Source organism: Rhodnius prolixus, unplaced genomic scaffold (genome assembly GCF_049639745.1).
Source record: "Rhodnius prolixus isolate KJV_2025 unplaced genomic scaffold, Rpr scaffold_2, whole genome shotgun sequence".
Lineage (NCBI taxonomy): Eukaryota > Metazoa > Arthropoda > Insecta > Hemiptera > Reduviidae > Rhodnius > Rhodnius prolixus.
Genome location: NW_027411592.1, coordinates 27,783,971 through 27,806,395, shown reverse-complemented (window position 1 = coordinate 27,806,395; position 22,425 = coordinate 27,783,971). Strand labels below are relative to the sequence as shown.

Below are 22,425 nucleotides of genomic sequence, written 5' to 3'. Positions count from 1 at the left end.
AATTAGGGATAGTACTCAATGTGTGTTAAAGAAATATAGTTTTGTTATTAACTGGGAAAGCTAACATTTAATGATATTTTTTACAATGTTACTAATGCATAGGGTAAGTACAGAGACCGGAATCGGTGAACGAGTTGTTGGAATCGATTCCAACCCTGGAACTGATTCAAATCCAACGAGTCCAAAGACGGACTCGTTCTGCCCATCACTAGTTTCAGTATTTCGTCATATTTAGCTTTATTATTAGGGTCCATATTACCTGTTAGCCATGATATTGCAGTAACAAGTCCTCGTTTAGCTCTATAGGTATTCAAGAGCAGGTGAGCTAGTTTCATTTGCGTGCGTAATAAATGTAAATTGATAATGTTAAGGTAATGCTCGTTTTGCGTTATAGCTCGAATAAATTGCAGTGATCTTCCAATGTTGCCTAGTTCTATTTGCAGAAATTTTACATCAATGTTGTGCATGTGTGTGTGTGTGTGTGTCTGTTTAATCACAAAGGAATCTTGTATCTTAATAGGGGCAGTACCATAAGTTTTACTTAAGTCTGGACTTGTACGAGGTTACTAGAACCAGGAACAGGAGAATGGGCATCTTCTGCTATCACAAGCGAGTTTTTTGTTTTATTGGTCTTCTAGGTCTCTTGATGCAATTAGGGTGTATTTTAAACTTCGAATTGGGCTCCTTTATACTGAAGTTATAACCAAAGTAAAGGTTTGTGGTCTGTCTGTATTAGGAATTTCCTTTTGTAGAGCTAAGGATGGAAGTGTTTACAGGCCCAAACGCTGGTTAGTAATTCTTTCTCTATAGTAATTTATGGTTAAGGGTTTTTGATGCATATGATATGGGTAAGTCTTGTCCGCGTTCTTATACTCTTCGTTTTCAGGGTCTATTTTAGCGTTCTTTCTAAGTGCAGAAGTAAGAGGCTTACAAATTTTTGCGTAGTCCTTTATCATTTTTGTGTAATAGCCAGTTAGTCTTAAAAATTGTTTAATTTGTTTCGTCGTCTTTGGTATGGGAAAAGTTCTAATTGATTCTAGTTTAAAAGGATTAGACCGGATTCCATCTTCAGAAATAAGGTGGCCTTAATGTAAAAATTCGCGTTTAAAGAATTCTGTCTTGTCGAGTTGTATTTTTAAATTGTATTGTTTAAATTTGTCGAATACTGCTTTTAATTGCTTTAGATGTTCGTCTACACTGTCTAAAAAAAAAATTATATCGTCCATATACAGGGTGAACCAGTAAGTATTGTCCATAGGCCCACTGTGTGAAGTACATCTAAAGTGGAGTTCAATGACGTATTGGCCAACTTCATATTTTCCACTGTTCTTGAGTGACGTCACTTTAATTTTTTTTCTAAAATCATTACTTTTTTCCAATAAAAATGTTATTACTCAGAAAGTTTTAGTCCGAATTCGATTCTGATGACACGGTTAGAAAGACAGATAAATTTTCTAAAAATTGATACCATTTCGAAGCATAATTTATTCTCCAAACAGCCTCAATCTTCCTCCGGATGCTGGAAAAATAAAAGTAATCGACATTTTTAAGAAAACTCATTAGGCTCTTATGTGATCATTATCCGACCTAGGGGCACTCAACAGTGTTAGTTATCAAGTTGTTTAATTCATTGAAAACTCTTTTAGATGGACCAGTAGGCAATTTTAAAGTAGGCTATCTTAAAATAAGGAAGTCAAAGGTTACAAATTGCACAAAAAAAAAAAAAAAGGTTAAGGTTTATTCAGCCTTTTCTTTTTCAAACAGTGTAGTTGTGTGTGAAATTGTAATTTGGAGTAAATGCAAACTATATGAATTTTTTTTTATAAAAATAGCACTTATTTTAAATATTTCCTAACATTTTCTCAATTTTTTTTTTTTAAGGGCAGTTTGTAACCTTTGACTTCCTTATTTTAAGACATCCTACTTTAAAATTGCCTACTGGTTCATCTAAAAGAGTTTTCAGTGAATTAAACAACTTGATAACTAACATTGTTGAGAGCTTGTGAACACGTTTTCTTGCAAAACAAACGTAATTTCTCATACGAAGATAAAAGGAATCCTGGAAAATGATATACCGTTTGAGAGCCCATTAAACAAGGAAACTTTTATAAAAAGTGCCAGCACCTAGGTCGGATAATGATCACATAAGAGCCTAATGAGTTTTCTTAAAAATGTCGATTACTTTTATTTTTCCAGCATCCGGAGGAAGATTGAGGCTGTTTAGAGAATAAATTATGCTTCGAAATGGTATCAATTTTTAGAAAATTTATCTGTCTTTCTAACCGTGTCATCAGAATCGAATTCGGACTAAAACTTTCTGAGTAATAACATTTTTATTGGAAAAAAGTAATGATTTTAGAAAAAAAATTTAAAGTGACGTCACTCAAGAACAGTGGAAAATATGAAGTTGGCCAATACGTCATTGAACTCCACTTTAGATGTACTACACACAGTAGGCCTATGGACAATACTTACTGGTTCACCCTGTATATTAAAACATTGCGGATTCTGGAAAAAATTATATTCATCGCTCTTTGGAAAGTTGGTGGTCCATTCATAAGTTGGTGGTAAGCGAAGAAATTCAAGTGACCTGTATCTGTAGAAATTGCAGTTTTTGGGACCGATTCTGTTTCTACTTCGATCTGGTGAAAGCCTAAAGAAGGATATTTATCAGCTATGGTTTTCTCGTTGAGTTTTCTGTAATCTACAACACGAATTTTTCTTTTTCCTGATGCATTGGCTTCTTTGGGGAATACCCAGACGGGGCAGTCGTACGGAGAGTTCGAATGTTGAATTATTTTATTTTTTAGTAATTTATCTATTTCGTTCGGACGTCTTTTTGAAAAATTTGGGGTTATCCATAATTCTTCGTTTACACCGGCAACTCATCTGCAGTATTAATTTTGTACTTTAAAAGATTAGTATTACTTAAAGAATCATTTTCTCGTAATATAATTTCTGGGTAATTTTTTTACTAGATTTATACAATAATTTAACAATATTAAATTTATTATTTTTGACGGATTTAATTAATCCCATTTTTAAGTTGGGAATTAACCACCGGGTACCGTGATTATATTAAATCCTGGTTTTTAAACTAATTTCCTTACAATGTAGAGATAATTACAATGGTTTAGATCCGCTTTCATATTCAAATACGTTTCTTTCGAAATTCACGTTTGCTTTTATTTGCCTTAAGGTCTCCTGTCTAGTAGAACATCGTATTTGGGTGAAAAGTCAAACAGGTACATTTTAATTACATAGAAATACAATGTGCAGGTCTAACAATATTTATTCAGAACCCTCACTTGTTTCTGCGGGAGTTTTGACTACGAATTCTCTGAATTTTGTTAAATTAGGATGAACAATTGATGGCCTTATATAATTTTTTAGAGATACTGTGTCAACTAATCACTTCCTATCTTTAAAATTAACGAAATATGGTTTATTTTGTTTATTATTTTTAGCTGAAATTGTCTGGGGGTTCGATGGATCACTGCCTAAGTCTAAAAAATGATCAAGTCGTTCTGTAATTTGGGTAACAGCGTATGTCAGTTGATTGATTTGGCTCTAATCCGTCTTAGGGGCTTCTCTAACGTGTGTCATTTCATGGGGCGATGAAAAGTTTCTATTTGACCTTGAGTATTGCGTTTTCGTAAAGCCATTGTTTGGAAAAAACCAGTTTGGAGGATGTGATTGGTAAGTATTTTGTTGGTAGTTGGGTTTTTGTGTTGTTTGACGAAAGTTAGGTTTGGAATTCCATTGATTAGGTTGCCGTTGCATCGGTTGATTGTAATACTATGAGGTCTCTGGTTTGTTATAATAAGGTTTGGATTGCAATTTGGGTGGATCGTAGTTTGAAATTTTAAAATGTGTTACAAGGTTCTGTTGCCTCCTTGAGCCTTAGTTTTTTGGTTGTAAAACCTGTAGGTGGGAACCTAACGTTGGGTGGATCCCGTGTAGTAAGGTCCTAACTAAGGTAGCGTCTAGTTGGTCCGCTAGCATCCTTAGAATTGGGTTATGGACACCGTCTAACTTGTATCGAGTTATTACCTAAGTTCTTTTTTTGTCAAGTCTGTTTAAGAATTCTTAGGGGTTACCTTAACGCTTGATTTCATTATTGTGATTTGGGCAATTAGGTTCGGAATGGTCCTATTATCGGTGAAATTTTTCTTTAGAATCCTAATTATGTCCAATATATGATCTGCCATTAATTGTTTAGGACTGCCGCCTCCGCGGGATCGTCAAAATAGCTCATCGCAGCTCTGAACAGTACCCAGTGATTACTATCCCTTTCTCTTATAGGTTCATAGCAATGTTCTGTGTAGATGTCTTCCAAAGTGGAGATAAAATTATGTAATTTATATGATGTTCCTTCATATCGAGGAATGTATTTAAGTATTTCAACTGAAATGGGTTTGGAAACTAAAGGAGTTTCGTTTGGCATTTTATGATTTTGACTTGGAATTGAAAAGGAAATACACACACAAAAAATAAATACAATTTATGAGATATGAAAGAATTACTCACAAGAAATTGATCTTGGATTCTTCCTTCGTCTTCGTGTGATGTTGCTGCTCCTTGATTTCTTCCTCTTTAGGGCTGCATCCTGCTGTTCGGGGCGAATTAAATAAAATAAAATTTAAATAGCTCTTTGAGTTCCTGTTCGCGAGCGCCAGTTATGATATTTGGAAGTATAAAGAGCTTTTTAAAAAATTTTATTTAGCAGAAAAATGTAGATTACACAACAGCTCAGAGAGTAAACCATGAAAGAAAATGAGGAAAAATGAGAGTTTTTTTATAACGGTGTTTTGTGGAGTCAGCTTGTAGTGTCATCCTTTCCGTATAAGGATCGTGAGAACAATGATGTAACTCACGACACCTAATTTAATAGCTGGACGTAATGTTTGCCTGAAAAAATAGGCATTACTTCACTTTTTTTACTTGAGAAATAGGGGAAAGTCTTAAAATTGTTCAGCGTAATAGTTTTATTAAATAAATTAAGAAAATATGGTTTCTATCTTCAGATACTGTACCTTACTTTTATATATATTTCTTTGCTACTAAAATTTAATTTGCCTAATTTCTATTTTGTTTTTTAATTTTCAGGTACACAGGGGCTTTAAGTGGCTTAGTTCATGTATTCGCATTACCATGCCTACTTCGCTTAGCTTCTTTGTATAAAAACGATAAAATAAAACTATCCTCGTGGATTCTTTACACAATTATACCTTTATTTGGAGCCATTAACTTATTAGGGCAATTTTTTGTGTCAGATAACTAAAGTTAACTATTTATTTATTTCTTGTAAATACAAGCACTCTTATTTTTGTGTAAAGTTTTTTTTTTTAAGTTAAAAGTTAAGAGCCAAGAAATAGTGTACATAAATTTAATAATTGAAGTTATATATATAAATCATTTTTTTTTTTTTGTAAATACACGATATTTTATTTAATGGCAAGGTATCCTACACTCTGTAGTCTCTAACACAAAATAATCCGTAATAAAAAAATATCTGTTCAACGGTATAGCATTACCGTTTATTATAAAGGTGATGTAATTTCACTTTGAGTAAAATTAATGAAAAAATAATTTTCATATGCTTGAAAGTTTTTTATTTAGATGATAAGTTTAAGTATGACAATACAGAGTTATACAGTGAATGTGTGTGTGTATGTGTGAATGTAAGTATAAGTATATATATAAATACTTAGCATTTCTTTCTCACCGAATATGACTATATTTTCATAACGTCTAAAAACACCTCCGAAAAAATGTGGAAGATCTAGGACAACTTCGCCTGGCTTTACCCCCAAACTAGTGATCAGATAGATCATAGAATTAGGCGAGGGACAGATAGCAAACTTACATTTAAATAAATTTCTCACTTCTACCAACACAAATCGAACTCAGCACTATATATTTATCTCAGCTACTACTCCACCTCTCTAATCGATCTGCTAACGACAAAAAAAAAAAACCTTTTAAAGACTTTAAAAGATTGTTAATAGTTAATAAATGTTTTTAAAATTATTCTCTCGCCACTAATTAACAAAACCTCTTCTTGCTTTTTAGATAAGTTCCTCCATCGATTTTTAAAAGGACTATAACTATTCCTTTAAACTTCATAAATAAAAAACTGCAGCTTTAATTTTATTCAGTCTCAGTTCGATTAACTTTATAATGATACAACCAAACCGTATCGATACCACCTCCAATAGTCCTCACCGGAACTTTATCAGGTAACGGAAATCGGCAAGCAACCACATGAGAGTCCTTAAGTTCATTTTCAAATTTTTTACCTAACTCATGCATCTGAAATTCAAGAATTATTTTGAGCTTTAGTTCTGTTTATATTTGTATTTAAAAAATAAGCCATTAAATTATTCCAACAATCTAATCTTCGGAAGGCCCGTAATTTGGGAAACACATTTTTCATTTCAAGTCTCGAAAGTATATTCTATCAAAGATATGTGTAACAAAGAAGCACTTACCATTTCCTCCACACCAAATATGACTATATTTTCATAAGGCCTAAAATTAAGTTTCCATAAATCACCTCTATAAAAAGTAGTAGAAAATCTAGGACAATTTCGCCAAGCCATCCATCGAGAATACGCAACAAGCCATAAATTTAATTCTATACCATAAGCTTGAAAACCTTTCTTAGCTGCAGCGATTACCTGAAATAGTTCATTGAAAAATTAATGCAATTTGACCCGAAAGGGATAGAGGAAATTTTATTCCTCAGAGAGCGGAACTCCCTGTGTTTCCAACAGCAACAATGTTTTATATGTTTCAATAGCTTCGATCAACCAAGTCTAATACGAGTGTCCACGATCGAGGGTCTGGTAGCACCTGTGATACGCTTTTTGTGGGGCTCAGGGGGCTAAGAGGACGGGCATTCGCTGAAAGTAATTTTTTTTTGGAACTTAGCACTCCCATTCACCTTAACTACAGTTATATACAAGTTCAGCCTGGAGCTCAGTTGAGGGATGAAAGTAGAGGGAATATTTCTTTATTTCTGACTACTATTTCTTTATTTCTGACTACTTCTTAAGAGTTCAGCAGCGTCACTTACACTAAAACACCGTATCCATTATTCGCCTACATCTTAGACGTTTATATTACGCCAATGATAAGGAGGTCCTAGTGATTGAGGACACAGGTTCCTCTAGAGGAAGTTCCTCAGTGGTCCTTGAGGAAACCCAAACATCTCTTTGTCGTCTGACACATGTCTGTCAGTTTTCCGGGGGTGGTCAGCCTCGAGACAATTATCCTTTTGGATGAGCTCTGTGGCTGTCAACATTCCAAATTTTAGTTTCGAGGCTCATCTGTATTCGATTGGAAATGCTATCACAAATCTTTCTCAGAACCTGATTAGTTCCCTCACTTAGCATTGTGGTTAAAGGAGACATCTCTACATCATGGGGCTCTTACCTAATCCTTTCTGTACATTTTTTGTGAAGGGCAAGAAAACACTAATCCATCTTATGACAGACTGTTTAGAGTGTAAGTAAATTAGATTTAGGATCTTTGGTAAGTACAGACTGGCGGTGGAGAAATTTTAGTATGTTTTTCCCGTAAGGTGGGTTAATATTATAGCAATCATTAAAAAACTTATCATAAAATCATCATGGAAACTATATCAAACCATGATGATACGCATTTTAATTACATAATTATTCACGTTGAAAAAAACCTTTATCAACTAATCCAATTAAAATACTATTGAAACTTTTCCTAAAAGCCCCAACATGATCAATGCCACCTTACTATTTTTCCGTCTCCGCTACCGATATCAATCAATGATCCACGTCGTCCTTCTAATGCATGAAACACATTAAAGATCTGTTGATTTGAAGCTGGCACATAAGGCAGACAAACACGTCTGAATGCTGGAGAAATAAATGGAAAAGCAACTATCGAAATGGCAAGTGCTGCTCCTCCTACAACATAATACAAAATATGGTATAAACAATAACGAATTTCTCTAGCTACAATTCTCAAGTTTCTAACTTATACATTTTTTATCTAGCATCATAATCATTTTCCTTTCTTACAGTTTTTATAGCCAATTCTTACAGTAGATGAATGGGCTATACAATAGATTCATGAATGGGCAATGTAAAGGTTGGAACACTTATAAAATGAGCTCTTGAATTATCTCTTTCAGAATTATTCAACACAGAAAAATAAAAAATACGTAAGCAACAAGACAATTAGATCGAAAAAATCTATGTTAAATAGACTTTACCTTTCTAGATAATCAAGCTTTACACAGGCAATTTAAAAAACTTTTCTTTTCAGTTAAAATTGATTGTTAACTTACAAATCTATTATCTCTTTTGAAAAGTATTAACTGGTTTTAAAGAACATCATTATTAATATATAACAATTTTAAAAATCAGAATTCTTGACCTCCTTAAATAATTCTTTGATTCTCAAACATTAATAAATATTTGATTATCCTGTATCTTCATTTTCACATTAGACCTCATCGAACGATGAGGAACATCAAAGGACGTTTCTCACTAACCACGAGAACTAATCCTAAAACTCATTTATGAAACAATGAGGATACAAGTCTCTAACAAATCCTTACTTTTCTTTCTCCATTCCTTAAAAAACTTTTACATTCTAATAAATTTTTTGGATATTAAAAGATAATAATGTTACTTAAAAGAAATTATTTTCTAACAGAAATTCATTCCTCACAAAAATAATTTCAAAACTTTCAATAAATATATCGTCTGTAATATTACATACCTGTTAATCCGGCAAGGACAATTCCTTTGACAGAATATTTAGAAGTTATTGGCTTTACTTTTTCAATGTTCTCAACAATATCCATTTAGTTTTCACTTTTGGTTTTGCTTTCCCTAGAAACTGATAGTTTATAATGAAATAAGTTCATGTAGAAAAAATATAACTTGGAAAACGAAGCACATTAGGAGCATTTCTGTAAACATCAAGACGTGAGTCATGTTAGATTGCCCACCAGTTATTTTTTTGGACTTTTTTTTTTTTTGTATTTCATGAGGACCGCGTTTTTTGCTGCCGATCTACAAAACTCCCAGAGTTTTGACTGCAATATTTAGGAAATTATTTTGGAACAACTGCACGACATGCCTCATGGAAATTTGTTCCAAAAAGGCAGCGTAGCTAGTATGTGACAACAAAGTTCCTTGGATTTAGTATTTAGAACGTAAAATTTAGATAAACTTTAAGGCTTGGGCCTTAACAGAAAGCCGTATGGTGCGGCGGTCTGCGATTTGGGGACGTCACACAGGACGCGATATCTTTGTTTGAGCGGTCCAGTTTGGTCGCTTTCTTCTTGAGAAGTAATAGTGCGTTTTCTTGTACTTTGTATTAATTTTTATATATTGAGCATGAGCTCAAGAACAACTCCTTCTGCTATTAGCTTTGCAAAGAAGAAAATACGAAGTTGGGTGCATGAAATCAATAAGAAGAGAGAACAATTAGGGGAATACTACCGCTTATGTATTGAACTGGAGTCACATGTAGATAGGGTTTTCAACTATTTTCGTATGTCGCGAGAATGTTACGAAGAATTACAAAATATGATAAAATGCGACGACCATATGTTTCCAGTTGTTATAATGAAATAAAAAATGAGTAATAAAGTTTCTTAACATTGGAATCTTTATTACCTACGTTGCGTTAAAATCTGTAATTTTGTACTACCTTATCGCTTATCGTCGCGACAAAGACTAGCCCGCGGCGGTAGACCGCGTTGTTTTGACAGAGATGATGCAACATTGTGTAATACAATTAGACCGCATGACCGCCTCGGTAGGAGATCGTTGCCCGCCGCAACAGACCGCTTTCTGTGTGCCCAAGCCTTTAGACATATTTCATATAGATTCATTTTGAAGCACATCAAGCAGACCCAAGATGCTTCTGCTGCCTTATCCTCAGTTCACTCAGCCAGAGACTATTATTTCTAATATATGATCGATATACTATAGTGCTATATTTGGATCGGCTCCCCAATTATTGTGGGATACCATGCGAATAATATTTAGATAATTTTCAACCCTAGATGCTACATAGTTAACGTGCTTTCTCCACATTAACTTTTTATGCAATCCTAGGAAATTTAATTTTGTTTACTAATTGGTTTAATAAGGATACGGTTCTCTTTCGAGTATACAGGTATACAAAAGACTTTTCGGAAGATATATTCAATCGGTTACAATTAAACCACTGATCAACTTTGCAACTTATGCAATTTGGTTTTACTCTCTCTCTTTCATTACGACGCATATGGTACAATCTTTACTCCTTTAAGCAGAATTTCTTCCAAGTTTAAGGCATAAAAGGCAACTCAGAATTCTTCTCCGGGGGATTCCATTTCGGCTAAAAGAGGACCTAATAATTTATTATTCAAGTAGTTTGAAACATTATTAATGGACTGTTGTAAATTGAAACAAAATTTAACTTTGTATTAGTGAAAAGTTAGTTCTATACCAACAATTCGTTTATATTGTGATTTTAATTGAGAGTTTTATAATTAACTCAGTTTTTAACTAATAAAGCTACTCCGAATTTCCCATTGCTTCTGTCTTTTCTAAAAATGTTGAATTTTCTAAATACATAACTGTGTACTGGACGAAACCATGTCTCTGTCTCTGAAAGTGCACAATGCCTATTTTGTTTTTTCCTATTATTCCCAAACATAAAAAGAACCTTAAAGAGCCTAGATTTGCAAGCATGGAAGATATTAAAAACGCAACGCTGAGTGAGCAAAAAGCTATCCCTAAAAACGAATTCCAAACGTGCTTCGGAAATTGGAAAAGGCACTGGTATAAGAGTATAATTTCTAATAAGGACTATTTTGAAAGGGGTAACATTGTTGTGGACGAATAAATAAAATTCTTTCCAAAAAGAGAGAAAATTTCCGTTATTTTTTGGTCACACAAGCCCTCTATCTAAAAAGGAGGAAGTTATTCATAGTGTCTACATAAATCCGGGAATCGTTTCATTAGCAAAGAATCGACTATTTTCTAAATATAGTCCAGCATAATAGATACGAGTATATTACTACTGGCTATTAATTGTTTAATTAGATTTTCATTTTTAAAACTCGGGAACGAATCGCGGCTGATAGCTGTATGACTACTGCCGCCGGAATTCTTACACTTCTCTACAATCATTTATGTTCCCTCCACACCGGTTTCATTCTTGAAATCAAAATGACTGAATTACGCTCTTACATCAGTGTAACCTTTGCAACGAACGTAGTGAATTTACCCAAATGGAGTAAAGACTAGCCTTTGATATTAAATTAAACTGATTGAATATTAATTAATTTCTTCTCATCTGTAGCTCTACCGGACACTGCGCTAAATACGTCTAATACCTAATATCTCCAAAACAGCTCCATTAGGTCCACTGATATATAACTTATCAGGTAACTAATAACTTATCGACGGTCATGATAACACCTTTTCTTTGTAATAAGTAATTAGGTATGTACGCTTCGAATCTTCATTTTTTTAATATTTTGGAAGAGATAAGTTTATTTGCTGAAACAGCGTTGTTTAGCTCAATCCTCACTCTAAAAATCCCTAATTTCTTTATTTCGTCTATATTTTTTGCGAAATCAGGGTGTCTAGTAAATATTAATTTACCCATTGCCACTAGGATGTAACCGAGAGATACCAGCCTTCGCGAGGTTCTAGCTTTCTATAAGTATGTGTTATTTTATTTACCATAACTATCACGTTTCTCAGTAAGATAAGTATCATTTTTTGCCTACAAACTTCCACAATAGTATCAGGCGGAAGATCTAATTGTCTTCTTCTATTATCCATTTTTAATCAAGATGCGTAAACAAATAAATACAACATAAATCGACAACTAAGCAATAATCAGGTTTACACCTTCGACCCAACTATTTAGAAAATAAAATATATATTTATATAAATAACCTTCAAGATAATAACCTTCCAGAAAAAATAAAAAATGTTCAGGATAATATTGAAAGAAAAAATTAAAAATTATAGTTTAGCTTAATAAATGCTTATGTGTAACATGCTAGCGAGTTGAGAGTAGAGTAATCTATGTATGTGATAAAGTAGTAGTAATATTGTTCTACATCTTTAATGATAAACGGAAAAATATTTTAAGTAAAATGCTTCAAATAGAAAGACACTTGTAAGCCATTTAGAATGACTGTTTAAAAATTTTTTAGCAGGGGTGCCGGAAAGTTTTCTTGAATACCTTCCTTATATTACAGCTCAAACTCTATTGAAATCGAGAAAATACAGTACATCCATTTATTGTTTACTGAACCATTATTACAGGTTTTGCAAAAATTCTAATACAAAACATTCCGCTGGCAGAAAAGAATAAACAGTAGTGTGGGAAGAATTTCTTTTGCACTATTCTCGTTCTTCAATAAACATTTAAAAGATAATCTAGAGTTTAAATTAGAAGCATTAAATACCTTTATATTCTGTCCTATTTTGCAACTTGCATAGCGGTAAAAGTCCTCTGATGTTGTAACCCCTTAAATAAAATACTACATACTACCTGGATGGAGGTTATACATGTAATGTGTAGTATACAGTGAAAAGGTGTCGCTGCGTGACACTGGCAAACCAAAAAATTTGGGCTAATACGTAATAAATTCCCTTTCACTGTTTGCTTTAAATCTGTTATGTCCTCAGATGTATCATTGTGTGTTCTCAGAATAGAATCAAGTGTAAGTCATGCCGAAAAACTGACCACAAGTAAACGGGATAAAAACAAAAGAGTAAGCAGCAAATCAGTTTTTCGTGGACGTCGAAAGACATGTGAAATATTGGTGGAAAATCTCCCATTAGAAAGTGGAGAAATGGCTGACAGTGGCAACACTATGAAACCACTTTTTAGTTCTGTCAATTTTGAGAAAGCTTTAAATAAAGAAGCGTTGCACTTTGTTTCTGGTAATCCGTTTGTAGAGAAAACCGAAGGAATAATTCATTTATTCAAGGAAGATGAAATGACATGTATTGAAAGAGCAGCTATTCGAAGTCAAACTGTATGTATTTTAGCCGTACCTTCTACCATAACATGCAGTGATTTACTAACATTCATGGCTCCTTGCAGAGAAGACATCAAGCATGTAAGAATTATTAAGGATAGTTCCCCTAATCAGTACATGTCACTGGTTACGTTCCGTTCTCCAGAATCAGTTGAACAATTCTATAAATCTTACAACGGTGTACCTTTTAGTACCCTAGAACCTGAGTGGTGTTGTAACTTAGTTTTCGTTTCTAGAGTAGAAACTCTTTCAGAAGATGAAGGTGGAAGTGTGGCCCCAGTTTCTCATACTGAACTTCCAACATGTCCAGTATGTTTAGAACGAATGGATGAGTCTGTCGATGGAATACTTACAATAATGTGTAATCATGCTTTCCATGGTCACTGTTTAGTTAAGTGGGGAGATACCAGTTGTCCCGTGTGTCGATATGTACAAACGCCCGAACCCTCAGCAGAAAATCATTGCTTAGAGTGTTTGGCTACCGAATCTCTTTGGATCTGTCTTATCTGTGGACACATAGGCTGTGGAAGATATCTTCAAGGGCATGCCTATCAACATTATATTGACACTCATCACTGCTACTCAATGCAGCTAGGTAGTAACAGTGTTTGGGATTATGTCGGTGATAACTTTGTACATAGAATACTCCAGAATAAAGCTGATGGCAAACTTGTAGAAGGACCAAGCCCAGACAAACCAGTAGAACTGGAAGCAAAACTTGAAGCAGTGCAGTTGGAATATACTTACCTCTTAACCTCCCAATTAGAATCCCAGAGAACGTATTATGAAGAAATGATTGCAATGATAGAAAAACAAAATGCAGAGGAAATAGCATCATGGAAAGAAACATCTCAAAAGACAAATGGTGAATATGAAAAAATTAATGCAACTTGTACCACTCTTCTAAAAGAAAAGTCAAATCTCGAAAAGAAGATTAATACACTTTCTAATAAGCTATCAAATATGCAAAAACAGCTTCAAGAAGAAAAGGAATTGAATCAATCTATGCGTGCAAATCAGTCAGAGTGGCAAGAGAAATACAAACAAATTCAAAGAGAATTAATACAACTCAAAATTACGAAGGAGGAAGAATTAAAAGAGGTGAAAGAGCAGCTAAGGGATGTTATGTTTTATTTGGAAGCGCAAAAAGTCGTTAACGAAAATCAAGAGTTAAAAGAGGGCGACATTGGTGTTTGTGCAGCTCCATCTACTTCCCAGGGGAAGAAAAGAAGCAAGAGGCCTCATTGACGAAAATAAATGAATTTATGTTTAACTCCATGTGTATAGCTCATAGAGGTACATGATGACGCCTGTAATTTTGAAATAAAAATATTTCTCTTTTGATGCAACCATTAGGTAGATATTTTTTGTGAGTAATATTACCTAGTGTAAATGTCTTTAATTTGGTGTAAACCAACAGGAATTTTTAATCATGATCATAAATCAATTTCCTCTTGCATCTTAAAAATATTTGCAAGTATTTTTATTATTTGTCCCTTAAGACTAATCCTTACAGAGTTATTTTTGTTAAAAAGGTTCAAGCTTAGGACCTAGACCGAGTGGTTCCCTTCAACCTACCCAACTAAATACGCTAACTTTCACATTCAATCCACGCACTGCTTTTCTTGAACCACCCAATCTCGTTACGGCCCTTCTGAAATCCGTCACGTTCAGGTTTATAAACTTCTCTCTCTGTATTACCTCTACTCCAAATACCATACCATGTACAAAGTGCGAGCATTCCCCTTGGTCATGCGTCATCGACTCAGTATTATATTCATCAATTCCATGTTGATAATGAGCTTGCTGAATGACCTTGTTTAACAAATGGCGAGCCACTAGTGAATGTACAGTGATCAGCGCTACAGAGTTCTGCCAGACATTCCTTAATAAATTAATATTTTTGGGTTATATTCCGTTAGAGAAAGATCGTCAAATAATTTCTGAAAAGTATTTTGAAATAACGAGACTTCATTCACCTTTTGAGACTTGGCTTGTTAATTGTACTTCTTAAATAGCTACAAAGACTGCTAATGACATTTGTCACTGAGATGTCTCCCATTTAGAATTGTAGCTCAGATAAAGAATCGTGTCAGAAAGCTATTCACATTGCTTCTTGAGTATTCTATTAACAAAGTTAAGGTTGTATTTTGATTCAGTTTTTCCTAATTTTGTGTGTCTGTAAGTTCTTTATTTTAAAATAATTTTAGGATTTGATTGTATATTAGTTTTTTATTTTATGAAGCAGATATTAGTTAAAATTTTCAAATACTCTCTCTGTAAAAAATAATTATTTCTTTTTGGGTTTTAATTCTCGCTTATCTGTTAATAAAATTATATCGCTTTTAATTACATTTTTGTCTCTATTTTATATATATTTACATAATGTAGCTCTCACAAGCGTATTTGTAAATAAAAGTTCAATACAAATTCATTATAAGCAAATAATTAGAAATTAAGTCAATTTTAGAAACAAAGTAACCGTGTATAGTAAAAATACATTTCATTTGTCGGCCTTCAAACATGGATTCTCCTAAATCTCTCCTAATCAACTTCAGGAATGTGTGAAGAAAATAATGAATTATTAGGCCAAGTAGAGGATCATCTAGATATCAAAATAATTTATTCAGTCTGATGTTATACAAAAAGTTTCGTACCGGAATAAGAAACAAAAAAATAAATAAAAATAAACATAATAAGAATGCAAAGCAAGATAATGTTACAAATTTAACATTTCAGGTTAATCCAAAAATTTAAACTCCTGAGTCAATGTACTACCGATCCCAAAGGTTCGGCCCTTAAAGAACTTAAATCAAGTCTTGTATCAATTGCTTCATCCATTTCACCAACAATAGCTCTGAAATATAACAATCAAAATTACATTTTAAATTGAATTGGAGGGGAAAAAAGTACTGAAAAATAAAATTTTAATAAACACCTCATGATATGATAAACAAGACTCGCCAAACTTTTGAAAAAAAAACTTAGGCCTGCGATTGAACTAATAATAGGAACCTATTATAAATCTCCTTAACAAAAACTTACAGTTTACAAAGTTAAGTATAAGGATTATTAAACGGCAAAAGGTACACAGATCAGCAAATACATTCAAACTTCCGCTGGTAGTTTCAGCCATATAAAAACATTCGTAATGGCATGTGTTTAATGGAATTTATCGTATCAATTGATATCATATAAGTAATTTTACTGTATTAGCTTTTCATTAATATTTTTTAGAATTTATTAGATATCACAGACCCTTATGCTGGCTCGTTTATAATTTTTTGTTATAATAATTATAAAATGATCGTAACATCACAAAAAGTAGGCACTTTATTTTTACTCTTCAAAATTGTTCTTCTAATTAATATTTATTATGCCCTTTATTCTGTGTAACAGCTTACACTTGCACATTAAAATCGAAAAAGGGAGAGTTAGAGTTCGTTCCTGTTGGTCACTTGAATCTTCAATTCGATTCAATTCAACAGAAGTATTCGAGAGCACAAATTACACACCGTTTATCTAACAAATAGATTATTCAATAGTAATTATTCATTTCTAAATTATAATTTACTTTAGAGCTTGTAGTAAAATACGTTAATAATTAGCTGTTATAAAAATATGCATAACTGTATCTATTTTATATTACATATACATAAAATTGTAGGAAGAACACTTATTAAAACTGTCCGGTAGGACAGTTGTATAAGGGTTGACCATCAAAAACTGCACGAAAAAGTGTAACGTTGAAAAACACCCAACTTTGACAATTTTTTTCTATTTTTCTATAAAAGATAAAATTCCCAAATTTTCTTTATAATATAGGGCAAATCCTCCTTTATAACTGTAATTTTTTTGCAACCACCCAGATCTAATAGGTTTCGAGAAAAAAGTTGCCGAAAATGAGCAAAAACGGCTTTTTCAAAAAATGTTCTTGTTCTTGTTCTTCTTCTTCTTCTTCTTCTTGTTGTTGTTGTTGTTGTTGTTCTTGTTACCTTTTTTGTAAACAACGTAGCGCCTAAACGCGTGAACCGATTTTCATGAATGAGGTGTCATTCGATTCGGAATTTTATGTAGATGTGCCTTTTGGGGGTCTCGGCCCTGTACATCGAATGGGAGAGGAGTTAGCCCCCTTTATGTAAGGCCCCCTCCAAAATTATTATTACTAATTACTCTGTAAATCTTGGCCCGATTTTGATAAAATTTGGTAGGATGATAGGGTTAGGGCTCCCCTACCTAACATTAAAGCGACGATCTGCTCTTACACTTGTTAAGAGGAAGTATAGCAATCATTTCAAATTATCGAGGCGTGAACCGATTTTCATGAATGAAGTGTCATTCGAATCGAAATTTTGTACAGATTTGTACTTTAAAAGTCTCGACGCTGTGCCTTATAAGGAGGGGAGTTTGCCCCACCCAAGTAAAGCCCTTTCTAAATCTATTATTACCAATATTTCTATAACGCTTAGTCCGATTTTGATAAAATTTAGCACGAAGCAGTAATTAAAGCTCCTCTACGTGGCTGTGATGTGCCATCATGCTCTTACACCTACTAAGAGGAAGTACTGCAATCGTTAAAATTATCAATGGGTGAACCTATTTACATTATGAATGAATTGTCGTTCGATTCAAAATCTTTGCCTTTTAGGGAGAAGTACTGTAATCGCAGTTTATTTTTCTTGCTCCTCTTAAAAGGAAGTACTGAAATCGCAGTTTAATTTTGCTATTTACGTACAAATACCTTCCTATTTTATTCAAAACGCTTTCTCAAAAAAATGGTTATTGAGGATGGTTTGGGGACCGCAACTATAATCATTCTTTAAAAAGATCTCTCCAGTGGTAGTTACGGTTCCGATTTAACACCTTATCAGGTTATAATGATAGAATAGCTTATTCCAAATTTTAAAAAATCTGTAAAGCAGACGTAACTTTGCAAATAGACAAAAAGGAAAATCTATCCAAAAGGTACAAAAATCTCCTTAACAAAAACTTACAGTTTTAAAAGTTAAGTATAAGGGTTGATTAAACGCCAAAAGGTACACAAATCAGCAGTTCCCAACATTTCATTAATACTTCATTGATATAATTTAAGTAATTTTACTGCATTAACTTTTCCTTCACATTTTTTAGAATTTATTAGATGTCACAGACCCTTATGCTGGCCAGTTCATTCATAATATTTTTTTATTATAATTATGATAAAATGAGTGATGAATTATTCTGAATAGTCACATATACATGCATGTTAAAGTAGAAAAAAACAAAGTTAGAGTCGGCCACTTTTTAAATTTCAATCACGGAGGATTCAAAACAATATTTCAGTCTTAAATTCGTCTTACCGAAATATTCGTGAGCACAAATAACATACATTTAATAACAAGTAGATTATTCAACAATATTTACTCATTTCTCAATTGTAATTTAATTTAGTCCCCCTAATTTTACTTATGGTAAAATACTGGAATAATTAGCTGTCCTAAAAATATGCATATCTTTATTTTCTTTATTTTATATTACATATATATAACATTGTGGGAAGAACACCTAGATTGAGAATGTAATTGAAGAAAACTATATTATTTGCGATAAAGCCAGATTATTTATTACTTATTATTACAAACGTTTGACTACTACATAAAATAACAATTACTTTAATCGAAGAATGAACTTAAACCAATGATTTTTATTTAAAAATAAAAATAAATGCATAAAATCATTGATGTAAAAAAAGTTTATGAATTTTTTAGCCTCTTATTTTTTTTATATTTTTTATAACGTTTTCTTTTTCACCTGTGATTAATAGTTTGATTATTATAGATAAATAGATATTACAGTCAATCTAAGTTAAATGGTGTGCTACTTGAGTAAATATTTTGTAGACGAAAATGGCCAGCATAAGGGTCTGTGACATCTAATAAATTCTAAAAAATGTGAAGGAAAAGTTAATGCAGTAAAATTACTTAAATTATATCAATGAAGTATTAATGAAATGTTGGGAACTGCTGATTTGTGTACCTTTTGGCGTTTAATCAACCCTTATACTTAACTTTTAAAACTGTAAGTTTTTGTTAAGGAGATTGTAGTTTAAGAACGTAATTGAAGAAAACTATATTATTTAATATTAAAATCAGATTAATTAGTACCTATTATGGTATTTGTAACCCTTCGAGTCATAAAAAAAAGTAACAAGCAATTTAATCGAAGAATGAACTTAAACCGACGATTTATTTTGAAAAAGAAAAAATAAATTAAATAAACAAAATCATTAATGAATATTTTTAAAAATTGTTTAGCCTTATAATTTTTTAGATTTTTATTTGTTTAATATAGAGTATAGATATTATAGTCTATCTAAGTTAAATGGTGTGCTACTTAAACAAATCTTTTGTAGATGAAAATTGCCAGTACAAGGGTCTGTGACCCTATTTTGATAATAGTTAACTGATTAACATCCTTACACATAAATCATAAGCTAAGGCAAATAATTTCAACCTACACATTGTCTCCTCTAATAATATGCAAGCCTAAAACAACTTGCTCAACTCCTTGGGTAGTACTATATACTCTTTCATGACTGTCATCAAGAATCAAATTAATGGTCTGATCAAATCCTTTGAGGGTACCCTAGAAACAAAATTAAAAATAATATATATGAAAAATATATCATAGAGCAAATAAAAATACAAATATTTCCTTATGCCTATCCAACATAATTCCTATCCTCAAAACAAGAGTGAAATTTTTGCGAAATGAATCTGAAAATTATTCGTGTTGAGTTATATATATATAACATACATATGTATATAATTCCACAGTAAGATTTTCTCAATTAAGACTTTTTAACAGTTTTAAGGAATAATTACTTCATCAACACCGTTGGCAAAGCCGAATAGCCAAGATTCTGCTCTGCATTTGGTGGGATCAGCAGGGCGTAATTTATTACGAACTGATAAAACCGAAGGAAACAATCACGGGAGATCGCTTATAATTGATGCGTTTGGGCCGAGCATTGAAAGAAAAGCGGCCTCTATACGAGCAGAGACTCAACACGAGCAAAATGATTTTACTACACGATAACGCTCGGCCACATATTCCAAAACCGGTAAAAACCTATATGGAAACACTTAAATAGAAAGTCCAACCCCACCCGCCTTATTCACCTGACATTGTCCCTTCTGATTACTACTTGTTCCGCTCGATGGACATGGCTTAACTGAGCAGCACTTCATAAAGATGTTAAAAAAGAAGATGCTGACTCTTGGGATTTCACTCAAAAAAAGTGTAATTTTTCCGACGTGGAATTCAAATGCTACCAGTGGCTAGCGGACAATATTTTCAATAACTTGTTTTTTACAAATGTTAAAAATAAAGCATTGATTTTCAAAAAAAAACCAGCGAGAACTTATTCAAGGTGCCTATAGTTAAAGATTAAATGAGGAACTTCAGTACAGAGATTGTAAAAGTTGGTCTCGCCAGATGGAAAGATAATGATATAATGCGAGGGCGTCCTTAAGTATTTCTGCCTTCTTTCCCTTCTGTAACCTGTTCGAAAACATGACCCCATTCGTCCATTCATCACCTTTCTGTCTACAATTATTTCCGAAAACTTAAAGGTCTGACAGTGATCCAAGACAATAACAAATTACAGACATCATGAATAAAAATTCACATAATTGGAGCAGCGTTTCTTTTTTTCAATAGTACCACCACTATCTCCCATCAAGTGGTATTTGTTCGGATTTACGACACATTCATTATTGTAATAAATCTTATTAGTAGAAACATTTGGATATATCACTCATATTTACTAGTTTTGGATTTTTGTTGAGCAAAAACTTCTCTACGACAATTGGATCAATGCCAATATCGGCTTTAAGAATCTAATCATATTCCTCTAAATATTTATGAAATGTAGAAATGTGGAGGATGAACGAATACCGAATGGGTGAAAGTAAGATTTTAGAAAAACATTTTACAAAAAAAAAAGTGCGAACGGTTCTCGATGCGAGGGTTCCCTGTAGCAATGCTAAAGACTGGAAGGCCTCAGATAGAAAAATATCAGGGTAGAGCCTGAAATGTTACCAAAATCTTGAAACACATTTAGCTTTCAACGCAAAAAAAACGCCAATTCATTAAATCAATAATAAATCTGACTTCCAAAAATGAAATTCTCACGTAGATAAGAAACTGAGTATTAAACTTGGACTTTAAATAAAGTTATTTCATGACATAAGAAAATATAATGAAAATGAGTTCTTCTTATAAAAACTTTATATTTTAGTTTTAGGTTTAACAGATTCAAGATTACCACAAAATTTCTGCCGTCTGAGGTAACAATAGAAACAGTGTCTGAATATTTAGTTAAGAAAAATCACATAAACTCAATTTTTGCAAAAGAATTTACTATTGACATCCTCATTTTTCTTCTTACGTAAAAACGAGGTTTTGATTCTGAAATTAAGAGTCTAAATGAAACAAACATGTAGCTTGATGAAGAAATCTGTTCTGCAGCAAACAAACATGAAATAATCACTTTAATTCTTTTTCTTTTCTTAAAGTATTCTTTAAAAGTGATAGAAAGATATCAAGAATGTATGCTAAATTACTAATTACTAACTTTCCGCTGCTAACTATGCCAGTCTAAAAATGAAAACTGAATATATCGCAACTTAAAGCTTTTACACCAATTATGATGTTGGTCCTAATATTATAAAAGAAGAGAATATTTTGTTTTCTGCTCGTTGGGACTACAGCTTTATTAAAATGAAGAAATACAATTACTCATAAAAACTATTTAATTCAAAAAAGTAGAAAAATTTTAGTTAGAGATTATATTATATGCATCTCTTACCACGCATGCTAACCAAACATCACAATTTATTAAACTTAATTAATAGCCAATATTAGGGGAATCACTTTTTTCATAATGAGAGGCAGAACATAACTTAGTACACAATTGAACATGAAAAAGTAATATCTATTCAATTTAGTGATAAAAAAAAAGGATACGATTTACATAGCTTTCTAATCCAGATGCCATGATTTATTATAACTTTGTTCTTCTCAAATTTTGACACATAATTTGCCAAAATTGTTGGCTGTACTGCTAATAATACATATTTTCGCCTGTTTCATATACGGATGTTCAGCAATAACACTGACCTTCAAAAATAAAACTACAAATGCAAACAACTCCAACTATCAACTAGCCGCCAGCAAATTTTATAGTTTTAGCTCGTGTCAGGTTTGCCAGGCGGCAAAGTGTTAACTTCGTATAAGTTCCATCAAAAATTTCTAACAAGAAAAAAAATCTGTTTCTTACACCTTTTAACAAAAAATGTTTAGAAACGTTTATGAAATTTTTAAACAAA

The 22,425-nt window shown here is 32.6% G+C and overlaps 4 protein-coding genes across 8 annotated transcripts in view; 2 read left to right on the top strand and 2 right to left on the bottom strand.

The window, feature by feature from the left end:
- The window catches only part of LOC141449359 (sodium-coupled neutral amino acid transporter 9 homolog), a 48,000-nt gene extending 42,408 nt beyond the window's left edge, over window positions 1-5,592 (top strand). For all 4 annotated transcript variants that reach the window (XM_074118734.1, XM_074118733.1, XM_074118735.1 and 1 more), the window contains one exon: window positions 5,110-5,592. In XM_074118734.1, coding sequence (XP_073974835.1) covers window positions 5,110-5,284 — 175 coding nt within the window. In that variant the 3' untranslated portion in view covers window positions 5,285-5,592. The remainder of the gene's footprint in view (window positions 1-5,109) is intronic.
- A 537-nt stretch (window positions 5,593-6,129) lies between these two features.
- On the bottom strand, window positions 6,130-12,608 carry LOC141449364 (ATP synthase subunit C lysine N-methyltransferase). Of its 2 annotated transcripts, none has more exons than XM_074118747.1 (5): window positions 12,476-12,608; window positions 8,770-8,889; window positions 7,777-7,949; window positions 6,495-6,683; window positions 6,130-6,315 (listed from the first exon to the last, which is right to left on the bottom strand). In XM_074118747.1, the coding sequence occupies exons 2-5, from the start codon at window positions 8,852-8,854 to the stop codon at window positions 6,154-6,156; spliced, it is 609 nt and encodes a 202-aa protein (XP_073974848.1). In that variant the 5' UTR covers window positions 8,855-8,889; window positions 12,476-12,608; the 3' UTR covers window positions 6,130-6,153. The 2 variants fall into 2 exon arrangements, with proteins under 2 accessions (XP_073974848.1, XP_073974849.1); XM_074118748.1 differs by having other exon boundaries at window positions 8,770-8,882; window positions 12,476-12,576.
- An 80-nt stretch (window positions 12,609-12,688) lies between these two features.
- LOC141449358 (BRCA1-associated protein) lies at window positions 12,689-14,406 on the top strand. Its single transcript, XM_074118732.1, has one exon. It carries the CDS (start codon window positions 12,689-12,691, stop codon window positions 14,300-14,302), a length of 1,614 nt encoding a protein of 537 aa, XP_073974833.1. The 3' UTR covers window positions 14,303-14,406.
- Window positions 14,407-15,648: 1,242 nt separating this feature from the next.
- On the bottom strand, window positions 15,649-22,288 carry LOC141449366 (U6 snRNA-associated Sm-like protein LSm8). Its single transcript, XM_074118752.1, has 4 exons — window positions 22,064-22,288; window positions 21,363-21,403; window positions 19,551-19,678; window positions 15,649-15,911 (listed from the first exon to the last, which is right to left on the bottom strand). Exons 1-4 carry the CDS (start codon window positions 22,092-22,094, stop codon window positions 15,821-15,823), a joined length of 291 nt encoding a protein of 96 aa, XP_073974853.1. The 5' UTR covers window positions 22,095-22,288; the 3' UTR covers window positions 15,649-15,820.
- Between the last annotated feature and the right edge of the window lie 137 nt (window positions 22,289-22,425).

What these genes read in the sequence shown, in the direction of transcription:
- LOC141449364 (XM_074118747.1), bottom strand. Translation starts at nt 8,854, where the DNA reads ATGGATATTGTTGAGAACATTGAAAAAGTAAAGCCAATAACTTCTAAA. An exon ending in TGTCCTTGCCGGATTAACAG is followed by an intron (nt 7,950 to 8,769) that starts GTATGTAATATT and finishes ATTATGTTGTAG; the next exon opens with GAGGAGCAGCACTTGCCATT. An exon ending in GTAGCGGAGACGGAAAAATA is followed by an intron (nt 6,684 to 7,776) that starts GTAAGGTGGCAT and finishes GAACTATTTCAG; the next exon opens with GTAATCGCTGCAGCTAAGAA.
- LOC141449366 (XM_074118752.1), bottom strand. Translation starts at nt 22,094, where the DNA reads ATGGCATCTGGATTAGAAAGCTATGTAAATC. An exon ending in CAGACGGCAGAAATTTTGTG is followed by an intron (nt 19,679 to 21,362) that starts GTAATCTTGAAT and finishes TTTTGTTTCTAG; the next exon opens with GGTACCCTCAAAGGATTTGA. An exon ending in ATTATTAGAGGAGACAATGT is followed by an intron (nt 15,912 to 19,550) that starts GTAGGTTGAAAT and finishes GTTATATTTCAG; the next exon opens with AGCTATTGTTGGTGAAATGG.
- LOC141449358 (XM_074118732.1), top strand. Translation starts at nt 12,689, where the DNA reads ATGTCCTCAGATGTATCATTGTGTGTTCTCAGAATAGAATCAAGTGTA.